The following is a 25457-nucleotide window of genomic DNA, read 5'->3' as shown; positions in this document are numbered from 1 at the left end:
AGGCCACGCCCCTCTGTATAGCCCCGCCTCTTGTACAGCCCCGCCCCGCGCAGGCCCCTCCCCTTTCCTCCCACAGGCCCCGCCCACTGTACAGCGCCGGGCGCCGCCCCCCCCGGGGGGCTCGGCCCCGCCCCCCCTGCATGGATTTTTACGGAAATTTCGCTCTTTAAAATAAAATTGAATCTCTGGAAGTGGCGCGGGGGGGGACACGGGACACGGGGGGACACGGGGGGACGTGGGGATGGGGGGACACGGGGGACTTTGGGGGAGACGGGGGGGGATGTGGGGGGACATGGTGGACGTGGGGACACGGGGGGTCACGGGGAGACACGGAGGGGTGTGGGGATGGGGGACACGGGGGATTTGGGGGGACACGGGGGGGACACGGGACATGGGGGGACACGGGGGGACACAGCGGGACGTGGGGGGAACCGAGTGGCCGTCTGGTTGCCATGGTAATGGGTGTGGTTTTTGGGGGGGGTCGCCATGGTAACGGCGGGGGGGGGGTGTCGCTGGGCTGTTGCCATGGCAACCTGAGGGAATCCACGGTGACCTCATCAGTGGGGACTGATGGGGGGGGGGGGGTGGTGTCACCCCCGTGGGCTAACGGCATCTGATTAATATTAACGAGGTATGTTAATATTCATGAGGCCCTTAGCAACCAGCCAGGCCCTCAGCAACGGGGCAAGCCTCACCCTGCAGGCTATCCCGCCCTCCCATTGGCTGCTAGGCCTGTCAGTCACGGAGAGAGGCGGGGCTAGGAACCCCTCGAGCTTTATTGGCTCTGCCCCGCCTTAAAGAGGTGGTTGTGACCGCTCATTGGTTAGCGTGGCTGCCTATCACCCAATTAGGGGTTGTCCGGCCTCTCATTGGTTACTGCGTGCTGCCAATCATCACGCGGCGGCGGGCTACGTCCTAGCGTCCGCTCCGATTGGCCTTTTGGCCTGTCCCTCAGGTGCGCGACCGCTTATTGGCTGCGGCGGCAGCGCGGGGCGGGCCCGGGCGGGGCGGGCGCCGCCGCGGCGGAGGGCGGAGGAGACGAGAGGAACGGACGGAGCAGCCCCGGCCCGGCGCGAGCGGCCGCCCCGGCCGCCATGGAGGACGGAGTCTATGGTAGGCCCTGAGGGGGCGGGGGGGGGGGGGAGAGGGGCCATTTGCCCCCCGGGGGGGGCGGGCGCTACGGTGGCCGCGTGGGGCCAATTCCGAGGGGAGGGGCGGGAGGTGGTCACGTGATGGGCCCGCAGCATTCCCCGGGGGGAGCGGTCACGTGACAAGGATTCACCACTCCCCCCCCGGGGGGCGCAGCGGGTGAAACCATTCAATGGCAGGGAGGGGGTGTAGATGTGACCGGCTGGGCCACGCCCCCTTTCGGCTGGGCCACGCCCCCTTTCGGCTGGGCCACGCCCTCTTTGTCAGCGTGTCCCTGCATATGGAGTTGCATGTAGGCGGGGTTTAAGGGGAAAGGGGCGGGGCTAGAGGCGTACAGGCGGGGCCTCGGTGGACAGGGGCTTCGAGAGAAAGGGGGCGGGGTTGTGTGGAAGGTGTGTTAAGGCGGGGCTTTAGTAAAAAGGGGCGGGGTTAGGGCCAAGGGGGCGGGGTTAGGGCCTAGGGCTCATGAGTCTGGGGCTGGGGGGCCGTGTTCTGGGGCAGGGGGTGGGATGGGGCGGAGCCTCCGGGAAGGGGGCGGGATCAGGGACAGGGGGCGGGGCCTCAGGGAAGGGGGCGGGGCTTTGAGCCCCCCTGGCCCCCCTCCAGTGCCCCCCGACCTGACGGCGGAGGAGCGGCTGGAGCTGGAGAGCATCCGGCGGCGCAAGCAGGAGCTGCTGGGGGAGATCCAGCGCCTGCGGGAGGAGCTGAGCGAGGCCATGAGCGAGGTCGAGGGGCTGGAGGCCAACGAGGGCAGGTACCCCCCAAACACCCCCCCAGGACCCCCAAATACCTCCCCGAGGCTCCAAAATACTCCCCCGGACCCCCAAATACCTCCCCGAGGCTCCAAAATACCCCCCAGGACCCCTAAATACCTCCCCGAGGCTCCAAAATACCCCCCAGGACCCCCAAATACCTCCCTGAGGCTCCAAAATACCCCCCTGGACCCCCAAATACCTCCCTGAGGCTCCAAAATACCCCCCAGGACCCCCAAATACCTCCCTGAGTCTCCAAAATACCCCCCTGGACCCCCAAATACCTGCCCGAGGCTCCAAAATACCCCCCAGGACCCCTAAATACCTCCCTGAGGCTCCAAAATACCCCCCTGGACCCCCAAATACCTCCCTGAGGCTCCAAAATACCCCCTTGGGCCCCCAAATACCTCCCTGAGTCTCCAAAATACCCCCCTGGACCCCCAAATACCTGCCCGAGGCTCCAAAATACCCCCCAGGACCCCTAAATACCTCCCTGAGGCTCCAAAATACCCCCCAGGACCCCCAAATACCTCCCTGAGGCTCCAAAATACCCCCCAGGACCCCCAAATACCTCCCTGAGTCTCCAGAATACCCCCCTGGACCCCCAAATACCTCCCTGAGGCTCCAAAATACCCCCCCAGGACCCCCAAATACCTCCCTGAGGCTCCAAAATACCCCTCAGGACCCCTAAAACCCACCTGGGCCTCCAGAACACCCCCCCAAGGCCCCCGAATACCCCCCTGGCACCCCCGAATACCCCCTGAGAGCCTAGAATCCCCCCCACATGCCTCTAATGTTCCCCTGAGGCTTCTAAATACCCCTCCTGGCCCCCCAAAACCCACCTGAGACCCCAGAAACCCTCCTAGGGCTTCTAAATACCCCTAGCACCCCTAAATACCCTTCCAGAACCCCCAAATACCACCCGATGCCCCCAAATACATCTCCAAAACCACAAAATACCACCCCTGAGACCCCAGAACCCCCCCCAGGACCCCCAAATACCCCCCTTGGCACTGCAGAACTCCCCCAGGACCTCCACACACCCCCTTGAGCCCTCAAATACCCCCCTGAGACCTCAGAACCCCCCCTTGAGCCCTCAAATACCCCCCTGAGACCCCAGAAACCCCTCCAGGGTCTCCCAAATACCCCCCAAACACCCACCAGGACCCCCAAAGACCTGCCGTGGGGTCCCCTGTACACAGAGACCCCCACCAAGATCTACCTCCCCAGGCACGGGAAACCCTCCAAAACCTGGCCCCGAGACCCCAATAGACCCCTCCCCAGCACATGGGATGGACCCAGACACCCTGAGGACCCCCCAAAATCCATGCCAGGACCCCTAAATACCCCCTAACACCACCAACGTCCCCCCCCAGGGGCTTTGGGTCTTCTCAGTCTCTGTCAGGGCCCAAGGGACCCCCAAAACCCTTCCCCTAGAACTGCAGATTCTGAGGTTCTCCCAAAAATACCCCTCAAAGTTTGGGGGGCCCCCCCTGACCCTAGTTTAACCCCCCCAACCCTAATTTAACACCCCACCCCCAGGGGCTTTGGGTCTTCTCAGTCTCTGTCAGGGCCCAGGGGACCCCCAAAACCCTTCCCCTAGAACTGCAGATTCTGGGGTTCTCCCAAAAATACCCCTCAAAGTTTGGGGGGCCCCCTCGACCCTACTTTAACCTCCCCCAACCCTAATTTAACACACACCCCCCCCCAACTTCAGCAAAACCCTGCAGAGGAACCGCAAGATGGGGATGGGCCGCAAGAAATTCAACATGGACCCCAAAAAGGTGAGGGGTTCCCGGGTGCTCGCGTCCCTCCCCGGGGGGGAGGGGGGGTGTTCCCCCATTCCTGGGTCCCTGATGGGGGTTTTGGGGGTGCAGGGGATCCAGTTCCTGGTGGAGAACGAGCTGCTGCGGCACACGGCCGAGGACATCGCCCGCTTCCTCTACAAGGGCGAGGGGCTCAACAAGACGGCCATCGGCGACTACCTGGGGGAGAGGTGGGGGCGGGGCCTCGGGGGAGGGGGCGGGGCCTCGGGGGGAGGGGCGGGGCCTCGGGGGGAGGGGCGGGGCCTCGGGGGGAGGGGGCGGGGCCTCGGGGGAGGGCCGTAAGGCTTCATGGGGAGGCGGGGCCTGGGGAGGGCCATAAGGCTTCATGGGGGGGCGGGGCCTGGGGAGGGCCATAAGGCTTCATGGGGAGGCGGGGCCTGGGGAGGGCCATAAGGCTTCATGGGGGGGCAGGGCCTCGGGGAGGGGGCGGGGCCTCGGGGGAGGGGGCGGTGCCACAGGGAGGGCCATAAGGCTTCATGGGGGGGCGGGGCCTGGGGAGGGCCATAAGGCTTCATGGGGAGGCGGGGCCTGGGGAGGGCCATAAGGCTTCATGGGGGGCGGGGCCTCGGGGGAGGGGGCGGGGCCTCGGGGAGGGGGCGGTGCCACGGGGAGGGCCATAAGGCTTCATGGGGGGGCGGGGCCTGGGGAGGGCCGTAAGACTTCATGGGGGCGGGGCCTCGGGGGAGGGCCATAAGGCTTAGTGGGGGGGCGGGGCCTCGGGGGAGGGCCATAAGGCTTTGTGGGAGGGGGCGGGGCCTCGGGGGAGGGCCATAAGGCTTTGTGGGAGGGGGCGGGGCCTCGGGGGAGGGCCATAAGGCTTTGTGGGAGGGGGCGGGGCCTCGGGGAGGGGCGGGGCGTCGGGGGAGGGCCATAAGGCTTTGTGGGAGGGGGTGGGGCTTCATTAAAGGAGCGGGGCTTTGGGAGGGGGTGTGGGGCTTCGTGAAAGAGGTGGGGCTTCATGGGAGGGGGTGGGGCTTCATGGGAGGGCCATAAGGCTTTGTGGGAGGGGGCGTGGGGCTTTGTGAAAGAGGCGGGGCTTTGTGAAAGAGGCGGGGCTTTGTGGGAGGGGGTGTGGGGCTTCATGGGAGGGGCGGGGGGCTTCGTGAAAGGGGCGGGGCTTCCTGGGAGGGGCTTCATGGGAGGGGGTGGGGCTTCCTGGGAGGGGTGGGGCTTCCTTTGGGCAAGCCCCGCCCCCCCCCGAGGTAGGACAAGCCCCTTAGGTTAAGCCTGAGGAGGGTCTGGGTGATTGACAGCGTGGTGGGTGGGGTTTGAATGGGTGGGGGGGTGTATGTGGGTGGGTTCTGGTGATGATTGACAGCTCGGCTCCACCCAGGGAGGAGTTCAATATCGGGGTGCTGCACGCCTTCGTGGACCTCCACGAGTTCACGGACCTCAACCTGGTGCAGGCACTGAGGTGAGGGTCCTGGGGGGGTCATTTGGGGGGCTGGGGGGGGGCTGGGGGGCCTTTGGGAGCCAGCCTGGGTCCCTGGGAGGGAATTTGGGGGGCTTTTGGGGGGGTGGGAGCCCTTTGGGAGCCATTTTGAGGCCGTGGGGGGGCCTGTTTGGGGTGTTGGGGAGCCATTTGGGGGGAGCCTGGGCGGTCTTGGGGTCCTGGAAGAGAATTTGGGGGCCTTTTAGGGGGTTGGGGGCCATTTTGAGGTCCTGGGGGGCTGTTTGGGAGGTTGGGGGAGTGGGGGAGCCTTTGGGAGCCAACCTGGGGTCCTGGGAGGGAATTGGGGGGGGCGCCTTTTGGGGGGTTGGGGGCCATTTTGAGACCCTGGGGGGTTCCTGGGGGGCTATTTGGGGACCAGGGTGGTCTTTGGGGGCTGTTTGAGGGGCCCCGGGGACTTTGGGGGGGTATGTAGGGGTCCAAGGAGGGACATTGAGGGGGATATTGGGGGTCTGGGGGATGCCTTGAAGATTTGGGGGGTCACATGGAGGATTATGGGGGATTTGGGGGGTTCTGGGGAGGATTTGGAGGATCTGTTGGAGGATTTTGGGGTCCCAGGAAGGATTTTGGGGTCCTGGGGAGGATTTTGGGGGTCCCAGGAAGTACTTGAGGAATCTGCTGGAGGATTTTGGGGCTCCCAGGGAGGATTTGAGGGATCTGCTGGAGGATTTTGGGGGTCCTGGAGAGGATTTTGGGGTCCCAGGAAGGTTTTTGGGGTCCTGGGGAGAATTTTGGGGGTCCCAGGAAGTACTTGAGGGATCTGCTGGAGGATTTTGGGGGTCCCAGGGAGGATTTGAGGGATCTGCTGGAGGATTTTGGGGTCCCGGAGAGGATTTTGGGGTCCCAGGGAGAATTTTGGGGTCCTGGGGAGAATTTTGGGGGTCCCAGGAAGGACTTGAGGGATCTGCTGGAGGATTTTGGGGGTCCTGGGGAGGATTTTGGGATCCCAGGAAGGATTTTGGGGTCCTGGGGAGAATTTTGGGGGTCCCAGGAAGGACTTTTGGGATCTGCTGGACGAATTTGGGCGTCCCAGGAAGGATTTTGGGGATCCCAGGAAGCATTTGAGGGATCTGCTGGAGGATTTTGGGATCCCAGGAAGGATTTTGGGGTCCTGGGGAGAATTTTGGGGGTCCCAGGAAGGACTTTTGGGATCTGCTGGACGAATTTGGGCGTCCCAGGAAGGATTTTGGGGATCCCAGGAAGCATTTGAGGGATCTGCTGGAGGATTTGGGAGTCCTGGGGAGGATTCGGGGGCCCTGTGGAGGCTTTTGGAGGTCGCTGGGGCCGTTGGGGGCTCCGTGGAGGTTTGGGGGACGCCTGGGGAGGACTTTGGGGTGCAGTGAAGGATTTGGGGTGCCCCCCCCCGCCACCCCAGGCAGTTCTTGTGGAGCTTTCGGCTGCCGGGGGAGGCGCAGAAGATCGATCGGATGATGGAGGCCTTCGCCCAGCGCTACTGCCTCTGCAACCCCGGCGTCTTCCAGTGCACGGGTAGGGGGGTGCGGGGGTCCCCCAGGGCTGGGAGGGGGGGGGCCACGCCCTGCCACGCCCACCCACCCTCCCCCTGGTGGCTCTGAGGGGGGCTGGATGCCTGGGTTCCCCCCCATGCCTTCCCTGTCTCTTGGGGTCCCCCTGCTGGCTATTGGGGTCCCCTTTGTCACCAAGTCACCTGGATACTGGGGTCCCCATGCCCCTGCACCGCCCCCCCCTCCTCGTGCTGTGGGGGTCCCCCTGTGCCCCCCTGGCTGTGGGGGTCCCTTTGTCACCAAGTCCCTTGGATGCTGTGGGGGTCCCCCCGTGCCCCCCCCAGCTGTGGGGGTCCCCCCATGCCCCCCCCATCTGTTGGGGTCCCCTTTGTCACCAAGTCCCCTGGATGCCGTAGGGGTCCCCCCATGCCCCCCCCCATCTGTTGGGGTCCCCTTTGTCACCAAGTCCCCTGGAGGCTGTGGGGGTCCCCCCGTGCCCCCCCAGCTGTGGGGGTCCCCCCATGCCCCCCCATCTGTTGGGGTCCCCTTTGTCACCAAGTCCCCTGGAGGCTGTGGGGGTCCCCCCGTGCCCCCCCCCAGCTGTGGGGGTCCCCCCATGCCCCCTCCCATCTGTTGGGGTCCCCTTTGTCACCAAGTCCCCTGGATGCCGTGGGGGTCCCCCCATGCCCCCCCATCTGTTGGGGTCCCCTTTGTCACCAAGTCCCCTGGATGCTGTGGGGGTCCCCCCGTGCCCCCCCCCGGCTTTGGGGGTCCCCCCGTGACCCCCCGCTGCCCCCAGACACGTGCTACGTCCTCTCCTTCGCCGTCATCATGCTCAACACCAGCCTGCACAACCCCAACGTGCGGGACAAGCCCTCGGCCGAGCGCTTCGTGGCCATGAACCGCGGCATCAACGACGGCGGGGACCTGCCCGAGGAGCTGCTGCGGGTAGGGCGGGGCCCGGGGGGGGCGGGGCCTGAGGGGGGTGGGGCCGGGGGGCGGGGCTTGAGGGGTGGAGGGGGGGCTTGGGGGTGAGGGCATGGGGGCATCAGTGATGGCAGAGAGCTGCTGGGGGTGTGGACTATAGGGGCGGGGCTTGAGGAGAGGGTGGGGCTTGAGGAGAGGGCGGGGCTTGAGGAGAGGGCGGGGTTTGGGGGTGAAGGCATGGAGGCATCAGTGATGGCAGAGAGCTGCTGGGGGTGTGGCCTATGGTGGGCGGGGCCTAGAGGGCCCTAGGGCGGGGCTTGAAGGGAGGGTGGGGCTTGAAGGGAGGGCGGGGCTTGGGGTGAAGGCATGAAGGAATCTGATGGCAGAGAGCTGCTGGGGGTGTGGCCTAGAGTGGGTGGGGCCTATAGGGCCCTGGGGGCGGGGCTTGGGGGGAAGGCGGGGCTTGGGTGTGAAGATATGGAGGCATCAGTGATGGCAGAGAGCTGCTGGGGGTGTGGCCTATAGTGGGCGGGGCCTAGAGGGCCCTGGGGGTGGGGCTTGAAGGGAGGGTGGGGGCGTGGGGGTGGAGGCATCAGTGATTGCAGAGACCTGCTGGGGGGCGTGGCCTATAGTGGGTGTGGTGTTGAGTGGCATGGGGGTGTGGTCTGTAGGGGTGTGGCCTCGATGGGCGTGGTTTTAGTGGGCGTGGTCTCGAGGGGTGTGGCTGCAGAGGTGAAGGCATGGAGGTGTCAAGGAGGCACAGAGCTGCGGGGGGAGTGGCTGTGTCGAGGGGGTGTGGCCTCGAGGGGGCGTGTCTCTGGGCTCTGTGGGTGGAGCTGGGGATGTGGGTGGGTTTGTGGTTCTGTGGGTGGAGCCACAGAGTGTGGGCGGGGCTTGTGCTGGCTGGGGTTAGGGGATGTAAAACTTGCTCTGGGTGGAGCTAAGGAAGGTGGGTGGGGCTTGTAGCTCTGGGCGGGGCCTGTGACTGGGTGGGGCTTGTGGCTCTGGGCAGTGGCACTGGATATGGGCAGGGCTTGTGTTGCTGTGGGCGGGGCTTGTGGCTCTGTAGGTGGGGCTTGTGGCTCTGTAGGTGGGGCTTGTGGCTCTGTAGGTGGGGCCAGTAGCAGTGGGTGGGGCTTGTAGCTTTGTGGGTGGGGCTAGTAGCTGTGGGGCAGGGCTTGCATCTCTGTGGGTGGGGGCAGTTGGTGTGGGCGGGGCTTGTGGCTGTGTAGGTGGGGCCAGTAGCTGTGGGGCGGGGCTTGTGGCTCTGTGGGTGGGGCTTGTGGCTCTGTGGGTGGAGCCAGTAGCTGTGGGGTGGGGCTTGTGTCTCTAGCTGGGGGCAGTTGGTGTGGGCGGGCCTTGTGGCTCTGTGGGCGGGGCCATGGGCTCTGTGGGCGGGGCCAGGGGCTGTGTACAGACCTGGAGCCCTGGGCTCTTGGGCGGGGGGCGGTGCTGCCCCATGGGTGGGGTAGGTGGCTTGGGGGGGGGGGGGGTGGCCGAGATGGGCGTGGCCTGTGCCTGACCCCGCCCCCTCCCCACCCCAGAACCTGTATGAGAGCATCCGCAGCGAGCCCTTCAAGATCCCCGAGGACGACGGCAACGACCTGACCCACACCTTCTTCAACCCCGACCGCGAGGGCTGGCTGCTCAAGCTGGGTGAGCCACGCCCCCTCCCTGGCCACGCCCCACCCCGGCCCCACCCCTCCCTTTGGCCCCGCCCCCCCCCCGGATACCTGGGTCCTCTCTGTTCTCTGTTTCTCTCCCCTCTGCGGCTGCCCTGGGTCCCTGCTGCTCTTTGTTGCTGTTCCCTCCCCAAACTGGGCAAGGACCAGTGCCCCCCAGTGCCTCCCAGTCCTGCTCAGTCCCTCCCAGTATTCCCCTGCATGCCTCTGGACCTTCCCAGTGCTTCCCAGTCCTATTCAGTGCCCTCCCAGTGCCTTTCTGGACCTTCTCAGTGCCCTCCCAGTGCCTTTCTGGACCTTCCCAGTGCCTCCCAGTCCTGCTCAGTCCCTCCTAGTGCCTTCCCAGTGTCTCCCTGGACCTTCCCAGTACCCCCCAATGCCTCCCAGCCCTGTTTGATACCTCCCAGGACCTTCCCAGTGTCTCCCAGTCCTGCTGAGTGCCCCCCCAGTCCCTCCCTGGACCTCCCCAGTGCCTCCCAGTCCTGCTCAGTCCCTCCCAGTGCCTCCCAGTCCTGCTCAGTCCCTCGCAGTGCTCTCCCAGTGCCATTCTGGACCTTCCCAATGCCTCCAAGTTCTGCTCAGTCCCTCCCAGTACCCTCCCAGTACCCTCTAGTCCTACTCAGTACCCCCCCAGTGCGCCTGCAGTGCCTCCCTGGACCTTCCCAGTGCCTCCCAGTCCTGCTCAGTCCCTCCCAGGTACCTCTTGGTGCCCTCCTAGCGTCCCCCAGTTTTCCCCAGTATCCCACTGGGCTTTTCTCGGACCCTCCCAGTGCTGCCTGGTGCCCCCCAGTTCCCTCCCAGTCCCTCCCAGTGCCCCCCAGTTCCCCCAGGGGTTCGGGGGGGGGCCGGTTCCCATGCGGACGTGACTGACGTTTCCTCTCTCTCTTCCTCCGTCTGTCTGTCCCCGTCTGTCCCTCCCCGTCCCCGTCACCCCCCCCCCCCCCCCCGACCCCCCCCCAACCCCCCCCCTCGCTGCCGACGCCCGGCCCGGCCCCCCCAGGAGGTACGTACTGGGGTGGGGAGTGGGGGGGACGGGGGGCAGCACCCAGGGACCCCCACCCCCAAAAAAACCATTGTGCCCCCCCCCCCCAGTCCCAGCATGCTTTGGGACTTCCCAGGATGCTCTGGGACTTGTGCCCCCCCCCCCAAAATCCATCTGTGTGCCCCCCCCCAAATCCATCTGTGTGCCCCCCCCCCAAATCCATCTGTGCCCCCCTCAATCCATCCCCCCCCATCTACTCCCCCAATTCCTCTTGGAGCCCCCCCGCAATCCACGTGGCTCCTCGGGGGACCCCTGAGGACCCCCCCCAGCCCCCCCCAGCCCCCCTGGACCCCCCCAGCCCCCCCTTGAGCCCCCCCCTTGTCCCCCCCAGGCGGGCGGGTGAAGACGTGGAAGCGGCGTTGGTTCATCCTCACCGACAACTGTCTCTACTACTTCGAGTACACCACGGTAAGACCCCCCCAGCCCCCCCAAAAAACCCCCCCCCGGGCCCCCCCAAACTCCCCTGGGGTGTTCTGATCCCCCCCTGCCCCACCCCAGCCCCCCAAAACCCTGTGGGACCCCCTGAATTCCGCCCCCCCCCCCTATTGCCTGGGCTCTTTTGTACCCCCCCTGCCCCCGACCCCCTGGTTCTCTCTGGGGGGCCCCCCCCAACCCTGCTGGGGTCCCCCTGGACCCCCCCCACCCCTGGGGACCCCAGGGGACCCCCCATAACGCCTAGGGCCCCCCTCTGACCACCCTGGACCCCCCAAGGGACCCTCTCATAGTCCCTGGGGGCTCCCTCAGGGACCCCCCCCCCCCCAACCCCCTGGGCCCCCCCTTGAGCCCCTGGGGGACCCCCCCAGGGACCCCCTGAGCCCCTGCCCCCTCCCCCAAGCCCCCTTGGGCTCCCCCATGGACCCCCTGAGCCCCTGCCCGCCCCCCCAAGCCCCCTTGGGCTCTCCCAGGGACACCCCCAAGCCCCCTGTACACCCCAGGGACCCCTCCCAAGCCCCTGGGGGCCACCCCTTGGACTCCCCAGGGACCCCCGGAGCCCCTGGGGACCCCTGGGGCCCCCCGTGCCCCCCAGGGGCCCCCCCTGACCCCTGTGCCCCCCCCCCCCCCCCAGGACAAGGAGCCGCGGGGCATCATCCCCCTGGAGAACCTGAGCATCCGCGAGGTGGAGGACCCCCGCAAACCGGTGAGCCCCCCGTGTCCCCCCACCCCGTGTCCCGTCCCCCCCCCAATGCCCCCCCCCCCCGTGCCCCCCAGCTTCCCCTCCGCCTCCCCCCATCAAGGGGGTCCCCCATGACTCCTGGGGTCCCCCATGGTTCCCTGGCCCCCCAGTCCCCCCCATTCCCTCTGTCCCCCCATATGTCCCCTCTGTGTGTCCCCCCCAACATGTCCCCCATCCCCAGGACCCCCCCAAATTTGGGGGGGCACCCGTGCCCCCTTTTCCCCTTCCATCTCCCCCCAGCCAGGGGCTCCCCGTGTCTCCTGGGGTCCCCCATGCCCCCTCTCCCCCCAACCCCCCCATTCCCTCTGTCCCCCCATACGTCCCCCCCGTGTCCCCCCACATCTCCCCCATCCTCAAAACACCCCCCCCTCAATTTTGGGGGGCAACTGTGCCCCCCAGCTCCCTCTCCATCTCCCCCCCCCCCCCCCCAAAAAGGGGCTTCCATTGCCCCTGGAGTCCCCAATCCCCCCCCATCCCATCCTCTCCCATCTCCCAGTGCCCCCCCCGGCTCCCCCAGCCCCCCCAAAACCCCCAAATTCCCTCTGTCCCCCCATATGTCTGCCCTGTGTGTCCCCCCCAACATGTCCCCCATCCCCAAGACCCCCCCCAAATTTGGGGGGGCACCCATGCCCCCTTTTCCCCTTCCATCTCCCCCCAGCCAGGGGCTCCCCGTGTCTCCTGGGGTCCCCCATGCCCCCTCTCCCCCCAACCCCCCCATTCCCTTTGCTCCCCCATACGTCCGCCCCGTGTCCCCCCACATCTCCCCCATCCTCAAAACACCCCCCCCTCAATTTTGGGGGGCAACTGTGCCCCCCAGCTCCCTCTCCATCTCCCCCCCCCCCCCCCCCCAAAAAGGGGCTTCCATTGCCCCTGGGGTCCCCAATCCCCCCCCATCCCATCCTCTCCCATCTCCCAGTGCCCCCCCCGGCTCCCCCAGCCCCCCCAAAACCCCCAAATTCCCTCTGTCCCCCCATATGTCCACCCTGTGTGTCCCCCCCAACATGTCCCCCATCCCCAAGACCCCCCCCAAATTTGGGGGGGCACCCATGCCCCCTTTTCCCCTTCCATCTCCCCCCAGCCAGGGGCTCCCCGTGTCTCCTGGGGTCCCCCATGCCCCCTCTCCCCCCAACCCCCCCATTCCCTCTGTCCCCCCATACGTCCCCCCCGTGTCCCCCCACATCTCCCCCATCCTCAAGACACCCCCCCTCAATTTTGGGGGGCAGCCTTGCCCCCCAGCTCCCTCTCCATCTCCCCCCCCCCCCCCCCAAAAAGGGGCTTCCATTGCCCCTGGGGTCCCCAATCCCCCCCCATCCCATCCTCCCCCATCTCACAATCCCCCCCCCGGCTCCCCCAGTCCCCCCCAAAACCCCCAAATTCCCTCTGTCCCCCCATATGTCCACCCTGTGTGTCCCCCCCAACGTGTCCCCCATCCCCAGGACCCCCCCAAATTTGGGGGGGCACCCATGCCCCCTTTTCCCCTTCCATCTCCCCCCAGCCAGGGGCTCCCCGTGTCTCCTGGGGTCCCCCATGCCCCCTCTCCCCCCAACCCCCCCATTCCCTCTGTCCCCCCATACGTCCCCCCCGTGTCCCCCCACATCTCCCCCATCCTCAAGACACCCCCCCTCAATTTTGGGGGGCAGCCTTGCCCCCCAGCTCCCTCTCCATCTCCCCCCCCCCCCCCCCCAAAAAGGGGCTTCCATTGCCCCTGGGGTCCCCAATCCCCCCCATCCCATCCTCCCCCATCTCACAATCCCCCCCCCGGCTCCCCCAGTCCCCCCCAAAACCCCCAAATTCCCTCTGTCCCCCCATATGTCCACCCTGTGTGTCCCCCCCAACGTGTCCCCCATCCCCAGGACCCCCCCAAATTTGGGGGGGCACCCATGCCCCATTTTCCCCTTCCATCTCCCCCCAGCCAGGGGCTCCCCGTGTCTCCTGGGGTCCCCCATGCCCCCTCTCCCCCCAACCCCCCCATTCCCTCTGTCCCCCCATACGTCCCCCCCGTGTCCCCCCACATCTCCCCCATCCTCAAGACACCCCCCCTCAATTTTGGGGGGCAGCCTTGCCCCCCAGCTCCCTCTCCATCTCCCCCCCCCCCCCCCCCCAAAAAGGGGCTTCCATTGCCCCTGGGGTCCCCAATCCCCCCCCATCCCATCCTCCCCCATCTCACAATCCCCCCCCGGCTCCCCCAGTCCCCCCCAAAACCCCCAAATTCCCTCTGTCCCCCCATATGTCCACCCTGTGTGTCCCCCCCAACGTGTCCCCCATCCCCAGGACCCCCCCAAATTTGGGGGGGCACCCATGCCCCATTTTCCCCTTCCATCTCCCCCCAGCCAGGGGCTCCCCGTGTCTCCTGGGGTCCCCCATGCCCCCTCTCCCCCCAACCCCCCCATTCCCTCTGTCCCCCCATACGTCCCCCCCGTGTCCCCCCACATCTCCCCCATCCTCAAAACACCCCCCCTCAATTTTGGGGGGCAACCGTGCCCCCCAGCTCCCTCTCCATCTCCCCCCCCCCCCCCCCCCCAAAAAAGGGGCTTCCATTGCCCCTGGGGTCCCCAATCCCCCCCCATCCCATCCTCTCCCATCTCCCAGTGCCCCCCCGGCTCCCCCAGCCCCCCCAAAACCCCCAAATTCCCTCTGTCCCCCATATGTCCGCCCTGTGTCTCCCCCCAACGTGTCCCCCATCCCCAGGACCCCCCCAAATTTGGGGGGACACCCATGCCCCCTTTTCCCCTTCCATCTCCCCCCAGCCAGGGGCTCCCCGTGTCTCCTGGGGTCCCCCATGCCCCCTCTCCCCCCAACCCCCCCATTCCCTCTGTCCCCCCATACGTCCCCCCCGTGTCCCCCCACATCTCCCCCATCCTCAAAACACCCCCCCCTCAATTTTGGGGGGCAACCGTGCCCCCCAGCTCCCTCTCCATCTCCCCCCCCCCCCCAAAAAGGGGCTTCCATTGCCCCTGGGGTCCCCAATCCCCCCCCATCCCATCCTCCCCCATCTCCAATCCCCCCCCGGCTCCCCCAGCCCCCCCAAACCCCCCGACCCCCCCAAACCTGACGTGCCGCCCCCCCCCAGCACTGCTTCGAGCTCTACATCCCCAACAACAAGGGGCAGCTGATCAAGGCCTGCAAGACGGAGGCCGACGGGCGGGTGGTGGAGGGCAACCACGTCGTCTACCGCATCTCCGCCCCCACCCGCGACCAGAAGGACGAGTGGATCAAATCCATCCAGTGAGCACCCCAAAAACCTCCCCCCGGCACCTCCAAATCCTCCTGGGGGGCCTCAACACCCCCCCGGGGCTCCCCATGGAGGGGGGGATGCGTTAGAATCACTTTTAGGGACCATCTGGGGGGACGCAGAGGGAGGGGCCATTCCAAATCCACCCCCCCTGGGGACCCCCAAACCCCCCTGGGGACCCCCAAATCTTTCTGGGGACCCTCAACCCCCCCAGGGATCCCCAAATCCTCCTGGGGGTCCTCACCCCCCCCCCCCCCAGGGCTCCCCATGGGGGGGGGATGCGTTAGAATCACTTTAGGGACCCATCTGGGGGGACCCAGAGGGAGGGGCCATTCCAAATCCACCCCCCTGGGGAAGCCCAGACTCCCCTGGGGACCCCCAAACCCCCCTGGGGACCCTCAACCCCCCCCGGGGACCCCCAAATCCTCCTGGGGTCTCAACCCCCCCGGGGCTCCCCATGGGGTGGGGATGCCTTAGAATCACTTTAGGGACCATCTGGGGGGACCCAGAGGGAGGGGCCATTCCAAATCCACCCCCCTGGGGAACCCCAACCCCCCTGGGGACCCTCAACTCCCCCGGGGACCCCCAAATCCTCCTGGGGGTCCTCAACCCCCCCCGGGGCTCCCCATGGCAGGGGATGCATTAGAACCATTTCATGGACCGTCTGGGGGGACCCAGGGGCCCAGGCCTGTTACTGGGGGGGGTCCTAGGGAGAGGGGGCACCCCAACACACTCTGGGGTACCCCAAAACACCCAGGGGCACCCCAAAACCCCCGTGGTTCCCCCCCCCAGGGCAGCGGTGAGCGTCGACCCCTTCTACGAGATGCTGGCCGCCCGCAAGAAGCGCATTTCGGTGAAGAAGAAGCAGGAGCAGCCCTGAGGGGGGGGCCGGGACCCCCCAGAAATCCCCCAGGGACCCCCTCAGGACCACCAGGGACCCCCCCAGGACCGCCAGGGACCCTTCTGGACCACATGGGACCCCCCCGGACCATGAGGGACCCCCCCCCCAGGACACCCCTGGACCACAAGGGACCCTCCTTGGATCACACGGGACCCCCCCAAGGACCAGGACCCCCCAAGGACTACGAGGGACCCCCCGGGTCCCCCCCCAACCTGTGAGGGACCCCCCAGGACCACGAGGGACTCCCTGGACCTCAAGGGACCCCCCAGGACCATGAGGGACCCCCAAGATGACCCAGCACCCCTCCAGGACCACGAGGAGACCCCTCAGGGCCCCCCTTCATGGGACCCCCCCGGACCACAAGGGACCTTGAGGGACCCCCCCCCAGACCTTGAGGTGACCCCTGAGGACAACAGGGGACCCCCCTGGATTTCGGGGGACCCCCCCCAGGACCACAAGGGGTCCCCCCTGATCTTGAGGGGACCCCCCAGGACAGCGTGGGACCCCCCCAGGACCATAAGTGGACCCCCCTGGATCTTGGGGGACCCCCCCAAACCGTAAGGGGACCCCCAAGCCCCCCCCAAACCCTGAGGGACCCCTGGAACAACATGGGGGGCCCCCCCAACCCCCTCTTTGGGGATGCACTGCCCCCCCCCCCCCAAACGCGTGTGCATGGACACAGACCCCCACGCACCCCACGGGGCACACGCGTGTGAGTGGGGCTTCTGCTGGGCAGAAGCAGGAGGCTGGCGTGTGCGAGGCGTGTGCGAGGCGTGTGCGAGGCGTGTGCGAGGCCTGAGGCGTGTGCGTGCCGTGCGTGAGCCGTGTGTGAGGTGTGCACACGCGTGTGCGAGGCGTGTGCGAGGCTAGAGGCGTGCGTGAGCCGTGTATGAGGTGTGCACACGCGTGTGCGAGGCGTGTGCGAGGCTAGAGGCGTGTGTGAGCCGTGTGTGAGGTGTGCACACGCGTGTGCGAGGCGTGTGCGAGGCTAGAGGCGTGTGTGAGCCGTGTGTGAGGTGTGCACACGCGTGTGCGAGGCGTGTGCGAGGCTAGAGGCGTGCGTGAGCCGTGTATGAGGTGTGCACACGCGTGTGCGAGCGCACACGCGTGTGGCGAGCCGTGTGCGTGGACAAAACTCCTCTGTACACCCCCAGCGCCCCCTCCTCCCTCCCAGTTCACCCCAGTCCCACCCAGTTTCGCTCAGGGGGGGCCCTGGGGGGGGTCTCTGCCCCCCTCCCCCTTATTTATGGCTCTGCCCCATTAAAGCTGGTGAACATGGGGGGGGTCCTGCCTCTCTTTGGGGGTCCTGGGTCTCCCCCGGGGGGGGGGTTCGGGGGGGGGGGGGGGTGGGGGCGCAGACAGGGGCAGCGGCTCCAAATAAGGTTTTATTTCATGGGGTTTTTTGGGGGAAAAAAGAGCATTTTGGGGGTAGATGGGGCTGCCCTCCCCCCCCCTCACCAGGGGGACCCAGGTGACCCAGGGGGGTTTGGGGGCTCCCTTTGGGGGGACCCAGGTATCTGGGGGGGCTCAGGGACAGGGTCAAAGGGCAAGATGGACCCCCCCCAAGAGTGGACGCAGGAGTCTGGGGGGGGCTCATGGGGGACCCAGGTGTTCTGGGGGGGTCTGGGGCACCTTCTGGGGGGACCCAGGCATCTGGGGGGGCTGAGGGACCCCCCCCCAAGAGTGGACCCAGGAGTTTGGGGGGGTTCAAGGGCTGCGTGGGGGGGGACCCAGGTGTTTGGGGGGCTCCTTCTGGGGGGACCCAGGTGTTTGGGGAGGACCCAGGCGTCCTGGGTGGGGTTTGAGGGCTCCCTTTGGGGGGACCCAGGCTTTCCAGGGGGGGTCTGGGGCTCCTTCTGAGGGGACCCACGTATTTGGGGGGGGGGGGCTCAGGGACAGGGGTCAAAGGGCAAGATGGACCCCCCAAGAGTGGACCCAGGGGTCAAGGGCTGCATGTGGGGGCACCCAGGGGGGCACCCAGGGGGGGACCCAGGTGTCCGGGGGGGCACCCAGGTGTTTGGGGGGGGGGGAGGGACCCAGGCACCCAGGGGGGCTCAGGGGCAGGGGTCAAAGGGCAGGGTGGTGACACCGCCGTGCAGCTCGAGGCCACCCTCGGTCCAGGCCAGCAGGTCCCCGGCCGGGCGGGTGCTGCACCCGGCCACCGCCGCCACCTCGGCCGCGTCCAGCACCCGGCCCCAGAGGTGGAAGTCGGAGATTTCCCCCACGAAGGCCTGCGTGGCGTCGAAGCGGCCGCCCAGCGCGTCCTGGGGAGACGGAGGGGGGGCACCCGCGTGGCGCGGGGACACGGCACCCGCGTGGCACGGGGACGGGGGGACACGGCACCCGCGTGGCACGGGGACGGGGGGAACAAGGGGACACGGCACCCGCATGGCACGGGGACGGGGGACACGGCACCCATGTGGCACAGGGACAAGGGGACACGGCACCCGCGTGGCACGGGGACGGGGGGACACGGCACCCATGTGGCACAGGGACAAGGGGACAAGGGGACATGGCACCCGCGTGGCACGGGGACGGGGGAACAAGGGGACACGGCACCCGCGTGGCACGGGGACGGGGGGACACAGCACCCATGTGGCACAGGGACAAGGGGACACGGCACCCGCGTGGCACGGGGACGGGGGGACACGGCACCCATGTGGCACAGGGACAAGGGGACACGGCACCCGCGTGGCACGGGGACGGGGGACACGGCACCCATGTGGCACAGGGACAAGGGGACACGGCACCCGTGTGGCACGGGGACAGGGGGACACGGCACCCATGTGGCACAGGGACAAGGGGACACGGCACCCGCGTGGCACGGGGACGGGGGGACACGGCACCCATGTGGCACAGGGACAAGGGGACAAGGGGACACGGCACCCGCGTGGCACGGGGACGGGGGAACAAGGGGACACGGCACCCGCGTGGCACGGGGACGGGGGACACGGCACCCATGTGGCACAGGGACAAGGGGACACGGCACCCGCGTGGCACGGGGACGGGGGACACGGCACCCATGTGGCACAGGGACAAGGGGACACGGCACCCGTGTGGCACGGGGACAGGGGGACACGGCACCCATGTGGCACAGGGACAAGGGGACAAGGGGACATGGCACCCGCGTGGCACGGGGACGGGGGAACAAGGGGACACGGCACCCGCGTGGCACGGGGACGGGGGGACACGGCACCCATGTGGCACAGGGACAAGGGGACACGGCACCCGTGTGGCACGGGGACGGGGGGACACGGCACCCATGTGGCACAGGGACAAGGGGACAAGGGGACATGGCACCCACGTGGCACGGGGACGGGGGGACACGGCACCCACAGGGACATGGCACCCATGTGGCACAGGGACAAGGGGACACGGCACTCGTGTGGCAGGGGGACAGGGGGATGTGTCCCCCTGACCCCAGGGTGTCCCCATGACCCCAGGGTGTCCCCATGACCCCCTGTCACCCCCTGACCCCCTGTCACCCCTGACCCCAGGGTGACCCCATGACCCCATGTCACCCCCTGACCCCCTGTCACCCCCTGACCCCAGGTGTCCCCGTGACCCCAGGGTGTCCCCATGACCCCAGGGTGTCCCCCTGACCCCATGTCACCCCCTGACCCCCTGTCACCCCCTGACCCCATGACCCCAGGTGTCCCCCTGACCCCATGTTACCCCCTGACCCCAGGTGTCCCCGTGACCCCAGGGTGTCCCCCTGACCCCCTGTCACCCCCTGACCCCATGTCACCCCCTGACCCCATGACCCCAGGTGTCCCCCTGACCCCATGTCACCCCCCAACGCCCTGTCACCCCCCGACCCCCTGTCACCCCCCACCCCCCCCGTACCTGCTCCTGGCCGAGGACGAGGACGCCGCGGGGCCGCAGGGGGTGCCCGGCCGCCAGCCCCCCGCCCCGGCCGCGGGGGACCCCGTCCTGGAAGCTGCGCCAGGTGCCCCCCGCCGCCGCCCAGGTGACGCAGACGTGCTGCCAGCGGCCTGGGGACGGGGACAAGGCCAGCGGCACCGCCTGGGGGGGCCTGTCAGGGGGGGCACCCAGCCCCCCCCGCCCCAGAGGCCACCGGGCTGCGCGTCCCCCCAGAGCCCCCCCGCACCCCGATACCCCCCACAGCCCCCCCAGAGCCCCCCTTCCCCACACCCCCACAGCACCCCTAGAGCCCCCCCATCCCCATAACCCCACAGCACCCCATAGCCCCCCAATACCCCCATATCTCCCCCATACCCCCCAGCCCCCCAATACCCCCCCTCTTCCCAGCCCCCCCATAGCCCCCCCATATCCACCCATGGACCCCCCATAGTCCCCCCATACCCCCCATAGCACCCCATAACCCCCCTCCTCCCAGCCCCCCACAGCCCCCTGACAGCCCCCCTATATCCACCCATGGACCCCCCATAGCCCCCCCATAGCCCCCCCATCCCCCTCCTCCTCCCAGCCCCCCCATAGCCGCCCCATACCCCCCATGGCCCCCCTCCTCCCAGCCCCCCATAGCCCCCCCATATCCACCCATGGCCCCCCCCATAGCCCCCCAATACCCCCCCACTCCCCATAGCCCCCCCATACCCCCCATGCCCCCCCTCCTCCCAGCCCCCCATAGCCCCCCCATATCCACCCATGGCCCCCCCCATAGCCCCCAATACCCCCCACTCCCCATAGCCCCCCCATACCCCCCATGCCCCCCCTCCTCCCAGCCCCCCATAGCCCCCCCATATCCACCCATGGCCCCCCCCATAGCCCCCAATACCCCCCACTCCCCATAGCCCCCCCATACCCCCCATGCCCCCCCTCCTCCCAGCCCCCCATAGCCCCCCCATATCCACCCACGCCCCCCCCCCAGCCCCCCCATAGCCCCCCCACCTGATCATCCACCAGCAGCTCCATGGGGCGCCCACCCCAGGCCAGCAGCACCAGTTCGTTGGGTTGCCCGGGGGCGGCGTAAGAAAAGGGGGTGCCCAGGGCGGGGGCCCCCCCGGGGCGCAACCAGAGGCAGGCGGAGAGCGCCCGCAGCGCCCGCCGCAGCGTCCCCCGCGCCCGGGCGAACATGTAGTTGGTTCGAAGGGGGAAGGCCACGCGGAAACCCCCCCGGGGAGCCCCGGTACCTGGGGGACCCCCCCAAACCATTAACAATCAGTGGGTGCTCGGGGGTGCTGGGGAGGGGGATCCCCAAGATCTCTGTCCCCTGGGATCCCAGCCTTTGGGATCCCATTCTTTGGGGTCCCAGCCCTGGGGGTCTCAGCCCTGGGGGGGTCCCATCCATGGGGGTCCCCAAGCCCTGGGGGTCCCAGCCCTGGGGGGGTCCCATCCATGGGGGTCCCCAAGCCCTGGGGGTCCCAGCCCTGGGGGGGTCCCATCCATGGGGGTCCCCAAGCCCTGGGGGTCCCAGCCCTGGGGGGTCCCATCCATGGGGGTCCCCAAGCCCTCTGTCCCCTGGAGGGTCCCATCACTTGGGGTCCCATCACTTGGGGTCGCAGCCCTGGGGGTCCCAGCCCTGGGGGTCCCCAAACCCTCTGTCCCCTGGGGGGTCCCATCACTTGGGGTCCCATTCCTTGGGGTCCCAGCCCTTGGGGTCGCAGCCCTTGGGGTCCCAGCCCTGGGGGGGTCCCAGCCCTGGGGGTCCCCAAGCCCTCTGTCCCCTGGGGGGTCCCATCACTTGGGGTCCCATTCCTTGGGGTCCCAGCCCTTGGGGTCGCAGCCCTGGGGGTCCCAGCCCTGGGGGGGTCCCAATCCTGGGGAGTCCCATCCTTCCATCCCTAGGGGGTCCCAGCCCTGGGGGTCCCAGCCCTGGGGGGGGGTCCCATCCATGGGGGTCCCCATCACTTGGGGTCCCAGCCCTGGGGGTCCCCAATCCCTCTGTCCCCTGGGGTCCCATCTCTGGGGGGTCCCACCCCAGAGGTCCCCACCCCTCTGTCCCCAGATGTCCCCACCCCTGGGGGTCCCCATCCCTTCACCCCTGGGGGTCCCCACCCCTGGGGTCCCCACCCTGGGGGTCCCCGTCCCTCCCCTGTCCCCTCACCCTTGTGCTTGTCCTGGGCGTCCTTGGGGTCCTCGTGGTCCCCGGGGTCCCCGTGGTCCTCGGGGTCATCGTGGTCCTCCTCCTCGTGGGCCTCGTGGTCGCCATGGCGACGGCTGTGGGCCCAGTGATGCTCAGGCTGGTTGCTATGGAGATGGCCGTGTTTGCTGTGGTCCCCGTGGTGGTTGCCGTGGTTCCCGTAGTGGTTGCCATGGAGATGGCTGTGGCGGTTGCCGTGGTGATCCTCAAAGTGGTTGCCGGGGAGGCGGCTGTACTTGCTGTGGTCCCCGTGGTGGTTGCCGTGGTTACCGTAGTGGTTGCTATGGAGGATGCCATGGTGGTTGCTATGGTCGCTGGGCTTGCTGTGGTTGCCATGGTGATCGTGGTGGTTGCCGTGGTCGCTGGGCTTGCTGTGGTCGCCATGGTGACCGTGGTGGTTGCTATGGAGGATGCCATGGGGCTTGGCGTGGTCGCTGAGCTTGCTGTGGTCGCCATGGTGACCGTGGTGGTTGCCATGGAGACCCTCATGGTGGTTGCTATGGAGGATGCCATGGGCGTTGCCATGGTCACCGGCCTTGCTGTGGTCACCGGCCTTGCTGTGGTCGCCATGGTGACCGTGGTGGTTGCCATGGAGACCCTCATGGTGGTTGCTATGGATGCCGTGGGCGTTGCCATGGTCACCGGCCTTGGTGTGGTCACTGGCCTTGCTGTGGTCGCCATGGTGACCGTGGTGGTTGCCATGGAGACCCTCATGGTGGTTGCCATGCTTCTCGTGGTCACCATGGTGACCATGGTAGTTGCCATGATGGTTGCCGTGGTCGCCATGATGGTTGCCATGGTTGCCATGATGGTTGCCGTGGTGGTCGCCATGGTCACCATGGTGGTTGCCGTGGTTGCCATGATGGTCGCCATGATGGTTGCCGTGCTTGAGGTGGTGGTCGCCGTGGTGACCGTGGTGGTCACCATGGTGGTTGCCATGGGGATGGCTGCCGTTGCCATGGTGATGGAGCTGCAGCTCCAGCAGCCCGATCTTCTTCTGCAGGGCCTCCCGCAGCCCCGAGACGTTGCGGCTCTGCTGGGGGGGGCGTCACCCCACGGCCCCGCCCGGACCCCCAACTGCCCCCCAACCTGCCCCCAACCCCCCCATCCCCCCCATCTTACCCCATAGACCCCCCCTCCTGCCCCCCAACCTGCCCCACAGCCCCCCCATCCCACCCAGACCCCCCCATCTTACCCCATAGACCCCCCCTCCTGCCCCCCAACCTGCCCCCAACCCCCCCATCCCCCCCAGACTCCCCATCTTACCCCCTAGACCCCCCCAACCTGCCCCACAGCCCCCTCCCTGCCCCCCAAGTGACCCCCAGCCCCCCATCTTACCCCCTAGACCCCCCCAACCTGCCCCACAGCCCCCTCCCGCCCCCCATCCTGCCCCCCAACCTGCCCCATAGACCCCCCCCAAATCGCCCCCCCCAACCCCTTCCTGCCCCCCAAGCACCTCCCCCTCCCCCCACCTACCCTTTGCCCCTCCCCTCCCCCCCCCCCGGGTATATTTAGCGGCCCCGGAGCTGCCCCCGTTAATCCCCTCCCCCCCCCCCCGCGGGTTAATCAGCGCCGGGTTAATGAGGGCAGCGGGGGGAGGGGAGGGGGGGGAGGGGACCCAGGTGTCCTCCCCCCCCTTAAGGCCACCAGATGGTCCCCAAAGAGGATCAGGGGGTAAAGCCTTGGCGGGGGGGGAGGGGCGGCCCGGACGCCTGGGTCCACTTCGGGGGGGGGGAGGGGAGGGCTTGGAAGGGGGGGAGGGGCCCGGACACCCAGGGGCCCCAGGAGTTCGGGCAGGGCCCTGTCGCACGAGGACGCTTGTGCAAAGGGAGCGGGGCACGAGGGGGGTGGGGCACGAGGGGGGTGGGGCACGAGCACGGTGTTGCACGAGCACGGTGTTGCACGAGGGGGGTGTCGCACGGGGACGCTTGTGCACGAGGACGCTTGTGCAAAGGGAGCGGGGCACGAGGGGGGTGGGGCACGAGGGGGGTGTTGCACGAGGACGCTTGTGCACGAGGACGCTTGTGCACGAGGACGGTGTTGCACGAGGACGGTGTTGCACGAGGATGCTTGTGCACGAGGACGCTTGTGCACGAGGACGGTGTTGCACGAGGACGGTGTTGCACGAGGACGCTTGTGCGCGAGGACGCTTGTGCACGAGGGTGGTGTCGCACGAGGGTGCGGGGCACGAGGACGCTTGGGGGACGGGGATGATTGTGCACGAGGGTGGTTGTGCGCGGGGGGGTGTGCAGGGAGGCGTCGCACGGGGGAGCGGGGCACGAGGACGCTCGTGCGCAAGGGCGCTTGTGCAAAGGGAGCGGTGCACGAGGACGGTGTCGCACGGGGGAACGATGCACGAGGATGGTTGTGCACGAGGATGATTGTGCACGAGGATGGTTGTGCACGGGGGTGGTGTCGCACGAGGGTGGTGTCGCACGAGGCTGCGGTGCACAAGGATGGTGTTGCACGAGGGTGCGGTGCACGAGGGTGCGGTGCACGAGGACGCTCGTGCAAAGGGAGCGGTGCATGAGGAAGGTGTTGCACAAGCGAGCGGTGCATGAGGACGCTTGTGCACGAGGATGATTGTGCACGGGGGTGGTGTCGCACGAGGGTGGTTGCGCCCGAGGCTGCGGTGCACGAGGACGCCCGTGCACGGGGAGCCGTGGGCGAGGATGATGCATCACGAGCAGCGATGCGCCAGCCTGCCGCCGCACGAGGAGCCGCGCACGAGCGTGCTGCAGCAGTCGGTGCGGTGCACGAGGGTGGTGCAACACGGGGAGTGGTGCACGAGTGCGCTGCAGCGTGGGGAGTTGTGCACGGGGATGGTGCGACACGGGGAGCCGTGCATGGGGATGGTGCATCATGGGAAGTGATGCATGAGGGTGCTGCAGCACGGGGAGCTGTGCACGAGGACGGTGCGACACGGGGAGCTGTGCACAAGCGTGCTGCAGCACGGGGAGCCGTGCATGGGGATGTTGCGACGTGGGGAGCCGTGCATGGGGATGGTGCAACACAGGGAGCCGTGCATGGGGAGGTTGCGACGTGGGGAGCAATGCACGAGGATGGTGCGACACAGGGAGCCGTGCATGGGGATGTTGCGACGCGGGGAGCGGCGCCCGCGTGCGCTGCAGCGCGGGGAGCCGTGCATGGGGACGGTGCAAGCCGGGGAGCCGCGCCCCAGCCCCCCCCCCCCTTCGCCCACACGCGCGTGCAAGCCCCTCCCCCTCCTCACCTGCAGCTGCTGCAGCCTCTGCCGCAAACCCTGCAGCGCCCGCTGCGCCCCCGCCCCCTGCCCCCGCCAGGCCTCTTCCTCCTCCTCCTCCTCCTCCTCCTCCTCGTGCGAGGCCTCTTCCTCGTGCGAGGCCTCCTCGTGCGCGGCCGCTCGCCGCAGCTGGGCCTGGCACCGCCCCAGTTTGGCCGCCAGCTCCAGCGCCGCCTCCCGCTGCCGGCCCAGCGCCTGGCGCAGGCGCAGGATGGTGCCCCGGGCCCCCGCCAGCCCCTCGTGCGAAGAATCCTCGTGCGAAGAAGCCTCGTGCGAAGGCACGGGCCCGGCCGTGCAAACGGGTTCCAGTTCGGGGGGGAGGGGGGTACAGATGAAGCGGGGGAGGGGTTCGGGCCCCACCCCCCCCAGCAGCACCCCGAGGGTGAGGAGGGCGAGGGCGGGGGGCGGCATGGCCCGTGGGCGGGGCACGTGGGCGCGCGAGGGCGGGGCAGGCGGGCGGCGGTTCTGGAAGGCAAGGGGGGGGAGGGGCGTTGCGCATGTGGGAGGGCGGGGGGGGGGTCTGCCCTCGCACA

General features: G+C 68.3%; 2 protein-coding genes across 2 annotated transcripts; one reads left to right on the top strand and one right to left on the bottom strand.

Annotated features, from left to right (window-relative positions):
* Positions 1–1000: 1000 nt before the first annotated feature.
* CYTH2 (cytohesin 2) lies at positions 1001–16877 on the top strand. The gene is made up of 13 exons (XM_075139406.1): positions 1001–1113; positions 1756–1903; positions 3619–3685; positions 3779–3897; positions 5061–5141; positions 6553–6665; positions 7440–7588; positions 9112–9223; positions 10623–10699; positions 11358–11429; positions 14536–14690; positions 15490–16515; positions 16697–16877. The coding sequence occupies exons 1-12, from the start codon at positions 1095–1097 to the stop codon at positions 15575–15577; spliced, it is 1200 nt and encodes a 399-aa protein (XP_074995507.1). The 5' UTR covers positions 1001–1094; the 3' UTR covers positions 15578–16515; positions 16697–16877.
* A 775-nt stretch (positions 16878–17652) lies between these two features.
* Positions 17653–20656, bottom strand: LOC142077334 (neuronal pentraxin-2-like). The gene is made up of 3 exons (XM_075139404.1): positions 20471–20656; positions 19445–19624; positions 17653–17862 (listed from the first exon to the last, which is right to left on the bottom strand). The coding sequence occupies exons 1-3, from the start codon at positions 20654–20656 to the stop codon at positions 17653–17655; spliced, it is 576 nt and encodes a 191-aa protein (XP_074995505.1).
* Positions 20657–25457: the final 4801 nt, after the last annotated feature.

The sequence above is a fragment of the Calonectris borealis genome, unplaced genomic scaffold, assembly GCF_964195595.1.
Source record: "Calonectris borealis unplaced genomic scaffold, bCalBor7.hap1.2 HAP1_SCAFFOLD_220, whole genome shotgun sequence".
NCBI lineage: Eukaryota > Metazoa > Chordata > Aves > Procellariiformes > Procellariidae > Calonectris > Calonectris borealis.
Note: the sequence above shows the minus strand (reverse complement) of the source record. Positions and strands in the feature narration are given on the sequence as shown.